At 41.8% G+C, this 11,655-nt stretch overlaps 2 protein-coding genes across 2 annotated transcripts; both read left to right on the forward strand.

Moving 5' to 3' along the window:
- The first annotated feature begins 256 nt into the window (after positions 1–256).
- Positions 257–9,515, forward strand: LOC131878105 (uncharacterized). The gene is made up of 23 exons (XM_059224006.1): positions 257–569; positions 646–988; positions 1,685–1,812; positions 1,881–2,244; positions 2,304–2,428; positions 2,491–2,845; positions 3,112–3,236; positions 3,306–3,533; positions 3,599–3,661; positions 3,722–4,210; positions 4,281–4,447; positions 4,840–4,928; positions 5,002–5,262; positions 6,119–6,282; positions 6,353–6,428; positions 6,494–6,609; positions 6,668–6,756; positions 6,825–6,957; positions 7,019–7,302; positions 7,904–8,255; positions 8,312–8,533; positions 8,633–8,844; positions 9,252–9,515. Exons 1-23 carry the CDS (start codon positions 518–520, stop codon positions 9,513–9,515), a joined length of 4,701 nt encoding a protein of 1,566 aa, XP_059079989.1. The 5' UTR covers positions 257–517.
- On the forward strand, positions 9,457–11,265 carry LOC131878026 (uncharacterized; the record flags this gene model as incomplete). Its single annotated transcript, XM_059223925.1, is given in 8 exon segments — positions 9,457–9,791; positions 9,860–9,944; positions 10,000–10,121; positions 10,188–10,277; positions 10,346–10,563; positions 10,627–10,843; positions 10,982–11,143; positions 11,229–11,265. Coding segments are annotated over 8 exon segments (1,133 nt in total), but the record flags the coding sequence as incomplete, so codon positions are not given.
- Positions 11,266–11,655: the final 390 nt, after the last annotated feature.

The raw sequence follows: 11,655 nt of genomic DNA on the forward strand, positions 1-11,655 counted from the left end.
ACTAAATGTTGATTGGCATTGATTGTTCTCGCGAAACGAAAAGTTCTTGTTGGCATTCTCAACTTCCTAGTTTGAGTTTCGAAATTGCACCTATCAAATAAAAGTTGGCAAAGAACTTTTCCAGCTTTCTAAAGATCACCTGCATGAAAAGCAAATCTTGTAATAACTTTCGGTTGATTGGCATGTGTTTTTCCCGAAGAAAGTTTTCGTTCAAAGAGGCGAATCCGAGTTTAGCCAGTTCATCTTTACCTTTCAGACCTAATACTAACTTTTCTCTACGTTTTGAGCATGCTTAAGTACAAAAAGACTAAGTTAGGGCGCTCCTTGAAATGAAAGCACTGCTTCGCCAAGGCAAACGAACCAATGATTTCATGCGATAGTTTTTTAAGCATTGTTTTTTAGATTTAAGATCGTCAATCTAGTAAAATCACTAGGATTGCAAAATGATGGGAACCAATGTAATTGCAGCTACACATGTGACCGTGGTTATGCATTCAGTTCCAATGGCGAATCAACTATGGACATTGTCTGTTCAGGTGGATCTTGGACGTCCCTTGGGACTTGCGAAGGTAAGAAAGAGACTCAACGCCCTTGATCTCGCGTCGTAATTGATTTCTCATTTGACTCTCAAATACCTCATCATAGTGAGCGCGTGCTTAGCAGAAGGCCTCCCGTACTATGTTTCATCCCACAACTTGGAACTGTACGATGAGTCCGACAACCCCGTCCCATTGTATGAAACCACCTACACAAGAGACCACGAAATTGGCACCAAACTCAGTTACAAATGTAAGGCATCCACCTATCCGGAGTCGGACCGAGATCTCGATCTGTCCATCAATGTGACCTGTCTCAATACGGGCGAATATGACCTGCCGGAGACACTGGAACAATGCTTATCCAACGTCAATTGCACTTCACCGCCCGAAGCTGTCGACAACATGATTGCCAACACAAGTGAAGTTTACAATTTCCAAGACACCATTGGGTAAGTTCAAGTTGAAGGACAAGAGTAATTGTGATGGTGATTTGTATTTGTGATTTTATAGTAGTTGTAGTATACCTTGATTTGGGTGGGAAGACTCGTACTAGAAGATTGGTAAGGTCAATTAAGCACCAGAATAAATTGACCAAAATTTGAGGAGAAGCAGAAGGGGAATCATTAAGTCCAATGAAAATGACTAGGTGAAAAATGACTTTAAGGCAAAAGAGTCTAGTATAGGTTATCTAATCGAAATACAATTGGCAAGAATAAAGGTAGTAAATTTGTTTGTATAGGGCTTGTCAAGTGAACGCGTTCATGCACAACTGACGTTATTCCATGGAGTCAAATCAAAGACAACATGCCCAACCACACTGCATTATACATGCATTGAATTTTGACATTTATTCCATTTTACTTGCTTGTCGAAGCAAATAGCATTGTGGTATTGATTCAATTTTATAGTGCGTTCACCGATTAACACCAAACATGTTCATATTGTTGGGTCTTGTAACACAACTCGCTCAAAATCCCTCGATTATTGAAAATTCAATGGGCAGATAGTGCGAGTTGACTGTTATGTTTGTCTTAGTTCTCCCTCACAAAAATGCCCAAAATCAGGGTGCTGAACCACATTTTTCCTTGAATTTCATTCACTTGACATGCTCTATTCCATTTGAACTCCCAATTTCCACACTGCAGATATTTTTGCGAAACGGACTACGAATTGCTGGACCTGTCAAGCCAAACTGTGCTTCCTTCATTGGAAATAAGTTGTCTTTGGGACAAGTCTTGGAGCCTAGCCGACCTCTCGAACTTCACCTGTAAACGTAAGCTGAAAATGACTCGGACTAAACATATATTTCATAACATTTTAATCTTTCTTCTGGTTCCAAAGCGTTGTTCTGTGATGGGGCTTCCTTGGCAAACCTTCGAGACTCTCATTCGCTCGATGTCTTTTATAACGGCGTGGTTCAAGTTCCTGACATTTCCTCGGGAACTTATTCCTTCCGAGTTCCCTTTGGTGGATTCATTGAGTACTTTTGCCTTAATGGCACCTACCCAAAACCGAAAAGGGACTCTCTGGATCGTGTCCAGATTCCTTGCCAAAACGATACCACATTCGGAGACTCTCTGACCATTCCCATTTTTGAATGTTTGGAATATGTGACGTGCAATTATTCCCAATTACCTGTCCCCAAAGCGAACATGGTCCCATCGGGATCCCCAACTGTGGAGTACAAAGACGGCAATTGGACATGGTTAATCCCTTCAGTGTCATTGTCAAAAAGTGGGTTACTCACTTTTTTGTGGTTTTTAGGTACTCTTGTGCTGCCGGTTTCACTCTCATCAAAATCAGCACCCAAACTCAACGTGGAAAAGTCGTGTTCACCTGCCAATGGACCACAAATTGGAGCTCGTCTTTGGAAGACTATGAATGCATGGGTAGACCCAGAATTTTATTGGATGGTAATTAATTCACAATTGATGTTGATTTGTTCTATCAGTTTCGCATTGCTTGGGAGCAGATCTCCCCATTTTGGAAACGTCCCACAATTTGGACCTATTTTATCCCACTTCCACACGAATTGAGTCACCGGTGACGGTATACAATGTCCTTGTTCCAATCGGGGAGAATGTGTCATACAAATGTGCCGAGAATACATTTCCAATCGATGACTTTGAGGGGAACGTAGAAATTCAAGCCGAGTGTCTGGATCAAGGATTTTTTTCTTTGCTCACTCCAGTGGAAGCGTGTGTGGCCACAAAGTATTGCAACACAAGTGTTCCAAATGTTCCAATGAGAAATTCACAATGGGATTATGATCCGCATATCCTCTATCAATTTCAAGACATAGTAAGGTACAGAGAAATTCGAAAATAGGAGCCTCCCGAATATTACGAAAAAAGGTTCTAATTTCCGGGTTATTTCTATTACCGAACTCTGCTTTCTCTATATCCGGATTCTGCATCTTGGATTGGTTCTTACAAATAAAGTAATTTATAAAGCAAAAAATAGGTTTAAAACAATGGTGCCTATATCAGGATTGTTTCTGCAACCGAAGTTCTTATAATTTCACTGTACAGTGAGAGCGGTTAACCCTTAAATGTGCCCTGTTTGTCACTAGTTATTACTGCAATGATCCCTGGTTCCAATGGGTCTCCCCTGAAGGACAAATATCCCAGACATTAGAGGCCTCCTGTCAATGGAACGAAACGTGGACCAATCCGGGATCAAATTGGCAATGTCGATGTGATTAAGTTTTTTAAACATACATATTGACAAGCCTTGAGTAACTAAGCATTTTTTCGTTTCATTAAGTACCTCCCGGGTTCTGTGGCTACCCTCCTGAGATCCAAGATCTCAGTTTCGACGATCCATATTCATTTGAAGAATTTCCGCTAGTCTTGGGGCAAGTGGTGATCTATCCATGTAAGGATATCGGTTCGGTTTTAAATATCGACCCACTTCGCACTCACATCGAAGCAACATGCAATAGCAGCCAAAGCTACGTCTTTGAATTCGATCCGTTACCTACGTGCATTTCCAGTAAGTGTTGTTTCATAAAATCGATGTTTTGACATGAAGTTAAGCATTTTGTTTGTTTTTGTTAGATATTAAATGTCCACACATTACGCTGGCAAATGGACAGATTCAGCGGCAGACTTCACGAGAATGTAAGTCTAGAAAAGATCCAAATTTGGAAGAGTTATTGACAACACCCAATGAATTTCTAGTTGTGTTGTCGAAGGAAGAAAAATGGAACGCTAATGCATTATCCGTATTCCAAGATGCTCCCAGTCTTCACGGGCCTCTTCTTGCCATAGACGATATCCTCGTCACAAACACTTCTGGAACATTTGTGGGATTGTACACCTCTCAAAGAGGGGATCATTACTCCCGATTGCGGATCGATCTCCCATCAACCATGGTCATTTCCAAGGTGGTCGTCTATTTCGGTCGAGAGGAATGTTGTTTGTTCCAGCAGAATCTCGAAGTAAGAGTGAGCACAACTTCAGACTTGGGATCAGATCAGGACCTTAACCAAGAGAATAGCACCTTGTGTGGAAACTTAACAGCCAATACCAACGACAATCTCAATGCCGCCGTGATCAGATGTACTGAACCTACTTGGGGCAATCACATATTTGTTCAAAGCCTTGTTCAGAGCGAAGAACAGCACTTTGTCATCAATGAAGTATTGGTATACAGATTGAATTCAAGCGGTAAGCTGTAGGATTGCTTCCAGTAAATCATCCGGTTAGACATGTTTCTGATCAAGCTGAAATCCAATAGATTCTGAGCCAGATTTGCAAGATTGTGAGGCCCTTTTTCAACTAGGTGCCACCACCCCCGGTGTTTATACAATCTTTCCACGTGAGTCCGTTCCCAATGGGCTGAAAGTTTATTGTGAAAACGGATGGACCAATGTCTTACGTCGGGGTCAATTTGGAAATGATATGGTAAGGAACAAGTTCTGGACTTTTGCAATGTTCAGTTCTAAATGGATTACAATTGGATAACAAGAAGTAATGGAGCTGTAAGCATGGAGAGCACTACTGTATTTCGGCCTTTAAAGAGTAAGAAGAGTGAACGAATGCTTTGTGGAAATTCTCCCAAGCATTCGACTGGGGGGACCGAACGCAGTTATTCCTCAAACACCAATTGTGGGGAGTACCGTGTGCGTTCCAGTAATGTTTTCTTTGATATCACATCTATTTTACCGGGTTGACCATCTGGAGTTTTGCGCATCTTGTACATGTTTATGCAACTACTTTTATCATATTTAAATCTCGTGGCCATGATTATAGGGCAGGATCAGTTTTTGACAACATCAGCTAACTTTACTTTACAGGATTACTTTGCCCAGAACATGAGTTACTACGTCGCTGGATTTGGATCCCCGAAGAGAGAATTCTGGATTGGTTTAGAATATCTTCATAGGTAAGCATTTTTTAACAATGGAGACACATGAATGGAGACCAATGTACCAAGAGCATTATCGGTATTTCCGTAGGATGACGCAAGCCCAGGATTTTCAATTAAGAGTGGAGATGACAAATGCTGTCGGAGAAGTACGACGTGCCTACTACGACCAATTTCTTGTTGGAAGTGGTCCAGATTATGAATTGACCGTGGGAGGGTTTTCTACGGAGGAGGGACGAGAAATCGAAGATCATTTGGCCGCCATGAATGGGTTGAAATTCAGCGCTAAAGATCGTGATTCCGACACTCTTGATGCGACACATTGTGCCGAGCAGCATCAAACCGCGGGATGGTAAGAACTTGGAAATGTCAATAACAATGCAGAAAATGAGCAGACAGATAGGTGGGTGGCGAGCCATTTCATTTTTGACATATAAAGATATGGAGCCTATGGAAATAACCCCCTTCGTTGTCAATTCGTATCAATCTATGTACCCTCTCCACTCGGCACAACAATTTGCTTAATTCTTTTTGGTACTTTTTTTCATCACTTGGATTTTTTTTGGCATGGTAGCCTTTGCTTTGAACGCAGAATCTTCGTTTCTGCTTTTGTGGTTGTAATAATAGTACTAATAGCCCTCTAGCTTTCATTGAGAAATGTGTGTCAAGCATCCAGGCAGGATATTGTTCTCGAAGGCCTCTAAGTTGTCTTGACCTAAGGTATTGGTCACCATTTCCAGTGGCTACCAGGACCAAAAGTCGATAGGGTGTTTATTTTTGTTATTTTTTAACCAAAACGGCCTGACTTCTAGGGCCTGGCCAGCCCTTGAATAAGCAATCAAAACCACAGACCATGTAATATACGTTATATGATCTGTGATCAAAACTAGACGGCTGATAACTTAACTACAAAGCCCTCAAGAGCAATATCCTAAATATCTGGCTCGTTGCGCTTGGATAATGCTGCAAAGACTAAGAAAGTCTGCGTAACTGCTGAAAAAAGAGGCCGCTGAAGGTTTTGACATGAAGCGATGATTTAAGGAAAGTTTTCAAACGAGCATTCTGGAAAAAGATCAAATTTGACATCCATATTGATAAGTAAAGAATCTATCAACGTGTCAAGTCTTATCGTTCTAGCTGAACTTGTTAATGCGCTAGATGTATGTATGCGAGTAACCGCAATGACTAAATGACCTGAGTGTATGTAGGCTGGGAGAGGCAACAGGCGATTGTATGATGGCCAATCCTTTTGGGTACAACTGGAACACTATGGAGCAAACTAACGAAACCTTTGGGATCTTTTGGATGTCTTATGGTGGGAATACGAACTCATTCTCCAAATTTTCTATGTCCGTCTTGCCCAAATCACCCGGTTGGTATCATTTGATGCTTATCAAATGATGCATCAAAATTAAAATAATCCAATATATTCATGACTTCAGCCTCGATAGACCCGACTTTGAGAGGAAAATGGTTGGATGATCTCCAGATGATATCCGAATATCGTGCAACCAATACGTAAGGACATAAATGAGGCCAGATAAAAACAGTTTGTTTTTTAAAATTTCGATCATCTTCGTCAGGTTGTCGTGTCCTTTTGGACAAGAATTGGAACTCGAAAGCGGAGCGAGAGTTAAGAACTTGAATGTCGAATGCCTTTTCAATGGAAACTGGTCCTCTGAGTTTGGGACTTGTATCTGTAGGTTACCAAATGAAAACCTTTCTGAGTACAAAGTGAATGTTTGATCATGTTTCAGGGACCCATTGCATAGACCCACCAATTCCCCCAACGAGTTCAAATCTGATTCTTCAGGACTCGAACACAGGTCCAATTCAAGTTGGAGAGGTTCATTCTTGGGCTCGTTCGTCGTTGTTTCAATCTTAGGCCATGCTTCAAAATTTCTTTGCTTTTAGACGTGGAACTTTATTTGCAAGCATGGCATGAATTCTTCGAGAAGCCTCGATAACCCTGAGGTGGTTCTGTCCATTTCCTGCCAAAGTGGTAACACTTTTCAAGAACCCAGTTCGTGGCCAATCTGCATCCCGGGTTAGAATAGATCCTTTCTTATAAGGGGTCTTAAATATCTAATTCCGATAAGGCATTACAGGAGTATTGTGCCCAAACTTTGCCCCACCATCAACTTGGAACGGAACAGCTATTTTGGAGAAAATCGGTTTGATTCGTGGGCCTCAATGCTTCTCGACCAAAATGGTTCCCAATCAAATTGGCGTAGGCTTTTGCCAAGAATTGAGAGCCTATCATCTTTACAAGAATGCTGTCGTTGATGGAACATTGAGGCAGGCGCAATGGAATTTCATTACCCCGACTAACTTTGCCTCTAGCCCTCTGACGGTTCAAATGACATTTTCCTTGCCAATCAGTATCTTTGAAGTAAGCATTTCGTTTCAGTACTTCTTAATATAGTACGGGATGTTTCCTCGAAAAACGTCGTTATTCGTAACGAAGACCGGTAAACCTGATTCTAAGTCTGTGCGCATGCGTCATATACCTATAAAAAGGTATGTGTCACATACCTGTAAAAAGTTAAAGGGCAGAACGCTTATTCCCAAGGTAGCTGGAATTTGTGTCTTCCCTATTTTTGTGAGGCTCCCTAGGATTTTGACGAATGCCACCCCTTGCAGAAATTGAGCCTCTCTCGAAGTCTCTATTGCAAACCAGTCCCCCATTTACTCAAAAGAGTGCTTTACTAAGCCATACAATATGCCACCTTCATGCCTTGCATTGGAGCTGTTATTACAATAAAGGGTGAACACATTGACCGTTCACTGGTAAAAATTAATTGAACCCAACATCATGAAAACACAAATTGGGTAAAGTTCTACGTAGATAAAAGATTGGTTCTTTCCACTTTTGTATTTGTATTTCCTAACTTATGGTCGAAAACGACTTATGATTCGCACAAGCTTCAATAAACAATAATACCGTAGGAAGCGAAAAAGGACATCTGAGTAAGCTCCTACGATTATTTCAGTTTAATAATCTAACATCAGTGGAAACGGGTACCATACCCGAGGAGCTCATCATCTCTGGCGCGTTCTCGAACTTCTCGTCCATTACAGTTCAATATCAAGCAATCCAGGGAGTGGACCTCTGCTTTTTTAATATCAGTTGTCACAACTCACCCACCTTAAAGGCTAATACAGCAGATGGAAGCTACGATCTTGAGTCTTTCGCCCACTCTGGAGGTTCCGTAGTCAAACTTGATTGCGGGCTTGCTCGTCAATTTTTGCTAGAAAACAGGTCCTGGCAAGCCCATCAGTCCTACGAATGCGGGATGGATGGCCATTGGAAGACAAATCCCACATCGATGTCCCCTTGCGTGTGTAAGTGCAGGAAAAATACAAGAATTAGTTACCTTGATTAACACCCAATATCTTAGGGATTGGTTGCTACAACCCGCCTATGCCTACTAACGAGTCAAGGATGGAAACCGTTTATGCTGTTGATACCGTGATAAACACAAATGACAAGGTCTTTTACAAATGCAAACCAGGGCTTTACTTTGAAGACGATTATCAAAGAAGAAACATCTCCTTGACGTGTTTGCCCAATGGCATTTGGAACTCGATAGTCGATTGGCCACGATGCATTCATCCGTCTGGTAATGTTAACGTACATGTTATAGAAACACAAATTATTTGTGTGAAAATGATATATGATAAAAACATAAGAGTATTTTGCTCCGGATGCGCTGTTTTAGAAAGGAAATGCGGAGATCCATTGGATTGGGTCAAGTCTCATGAAATAACAGGCTTTTTTAACACGACCACTGAATACGTCAATGGCTCGTCATTTGGTGACGTGGTTCTTCGAACTTGTGGTCTTGGAATGTCTTTACAGCATGCCAACGGGTCTCTTGTCGACGAGGAACGCTATACCTGTCAATGGAACCAAAGCTGGTCGCCTCAAATAGTATGTTCAAGAATGAACCACTGGATTATGGACGGGGATGCTCGGGTCTAGAATCAATAATGTAAAAGCGAGTGAATGTGTTCCTTCAAATGAAACTGGCCCCAGGTCATTGTAATTACGTATTCCAATTTTCAGTTCGATCGAACGAGTGATTCAAAAGTTATTAGCTCTCACAGTGAGGTACGTAAAGGGGTACATAATGAATAAATAATCAACTATCACAGGAAAAAAAAATCAGTCCGTCAGGAGTTATAAAGCGAGCTTGGAAAAGGTATAGTTGTTGATCCAGTCGTTGGATTGATCCCCGACCCAAGCATCCCCATTCATATTCTACTGGTTTTTGGTTTGAGTCATTTTGATTCTTCATTGAATGTGGAAGCTGATGATGATTTTTCTATAATTTGAAGGCCACCAAGTGTGTTCGAACCCACTGCATGACACCTCCGCAGCCCAATCATGTGAACATTCATCCCATTTGGGATGGAAATCCCATCCCTTNGTTCCTTCAAGTGAAACTGGCCCCAGGTCATTGCAATTACGTATTCCAATTTTCAGCTCGATCGAACGAGTCAAAAGTTATTCGCTCTCACAAGGTATCCAGTCGTTGGATTGATCCCCGACCCAAGCATCCCCATTCATATTCTACTGGTTTTTGGTTTGAGTCATTTTGATTCTTTTTGAATGTGGAACCTGATGATGAGTTTTCTATAATTTGAAGGCCACCAAGTGTGTTCGAACCCACTGCATGACACCTCCGCAGCCCAATCATGTGAACATTCATCCCATTTGGGATGGAAATCCCATCCCTTTCTTTGCCAATGTCAGTTACGTTTGTTCCTCGTCGGGACTTTTCTTTCAAGAGGATCGCGATCATCAAAGCTTCCAAATTCAATGTCTCGAAGGAGGACAGTTTGATGTTCCGAAGCCTTGGCCAGCTTGTGTGAGAAGTAAGACCAAAGAACCGTCCTTCAGTGTTGTGGATTAGAAACAACGAGGTTGTTCTGTTGTTTTCTAGCGACTTATTGCGGAGCACCTTTACCCAAACCTATCGGCGGAACACGAGAATGGAACGGTGATCAGACTTTTGAAACAGAAATCGAGTAAGATTTGGTGTCTTCTTAGGTTTGATGCAATTTAATAACCTCTTCTTGTAAGGTATACCTGCGGTCCATTTGGCCAGTTTCGGGATCCGGTCACAAATAGCACGTATGAGGAGATCAGGGTAACATGTCAATGGGACACAACTTGGTCCGTGCAACAATTGGACCGATGTGTTTGTAAGGAATTCGACCAAGATGCACAAATCTTTTTGATGTCATTCAAAATTCTGATTCTTGTCTTAGATTCTCATTGCGAGCACATCCCGGAGCCACCCGTCTCCTCTGGCATAAATTTTGTCCCAGTTCCCAGATCAAGACTCCAACTCATCTCTCGTATCACAAAACAAAATGATTTTCTAACGGTATCAATAGCAAATCAAGGGAGTTTAATTTTTTTCCAGCTCATTCGAGATTCACGCCTCTGGAGGAAGAAACGGTCTTGGCCACTCAACAATTTGGCGAAAGTGACGTTTTCGTGGCTGAAGGGATTTTAAGCATCGACTTGATGAGCCAAGACCATCTTCCGTCATTTTTTATCACGGACATCAACGACACAGTCGTGGCCATGTTTAGCCTGGACCCGTATCAGTCGATTCTTATCGTGCAAAGTGATCACTTGGTGAGTAAAAGACATCTTAATTAAGACTGTCGTCGGTGAGAAGTTCTAACGATCCCATTTTAGCCGGGAACTTTGGTCCAAATGTTCACAAGCCTTTCCGTCGGCGAGAGGTTCAAGTTGGTGGTTGGGTTTAATCGGAATCGAAACAAGATGAATATCAAACTGAACTACGAACAATTGGACGATTTTGAGCTGCCAAACAACGTTGGAGAAATCAACTTCAAATCTGCTTATCATGTGGCGAATAGAACAACCCGATTCATTGGTTTTGGCCATGCAGGTACACGTCAATCATTTTATGCACATTGCAGCAAGCCCTTTCCATTTCTTAAGCTCCTCTGGTGTGCTTAAGAGATTCCGCTCATGAAAGGTAGTTTGTCGTTTGCAATTCTCTCCGTGGTATTGCTTCTTTTTCAAGAAATGGACACCTTTGTTTCGAATGGAACAACGATCACATATAAATGCCCAGAAAATCTATATTTCGACTTTGATTTGCTCCGAAAACCGTTCTACGCTTTGGAATGCACAGACAACGGTTACTTTTTGCACACTCCGGAGAGGTGGCCGACATGCGTGGATCGTGAGTACTATGAATCGTTTGCATGTAATGACGTGTGCAGAATATATGAAGACTGTCTTGGATGTTCTCTTCAATTCTATACTAGCCTTTGAGACCACCACCATTTTATCGACGCCGGGAAATACTGGGAATGGAACATCGCTGGGAAGAAAAGGTACTTGGCAAACGGGTAAATCAATCAAGCAAAATGGAAAAGACACATTTAGAAATGGTATATTTGCAATAAACGGAACAAATACAAGAATTGTAATAAAAATTGTGGATGTGCTGGAACTAGTCCTTATCTAGTTCTACTCGTCACCGAAAACAAAGATTCGATTCTCGTGTTCTGAAACCATAGTGTAACAAGTCATTCACGGTCATGGTGTAATCATTAAATAGAGTCGGGGCCGGGGTCTATTTCTGTGTGATTGTAGCAAAAGCCTATTGAGAAAAGGGCCAGCTCAGCGGGACGATCAATCAAGATGAATTATGGCGAGAGGGGTCAACGATCAGTCCCCGGGGGGGGGGGG

This window comes from Tigriopus californicus, chromosome 3 (assembly GCF_007210705.1).
Source record: "Tigriopus californicus strain San Diego chromosome 3, Tcal_SD_v2.1, whole genome shotgun sequence".
Lineage (NCBI taxonomy): Eukaryota > Metazoa > Arthropoda > Copepoda > Harpacticoida > Harpacticidae > Tigriopus > Tigriopus californicus.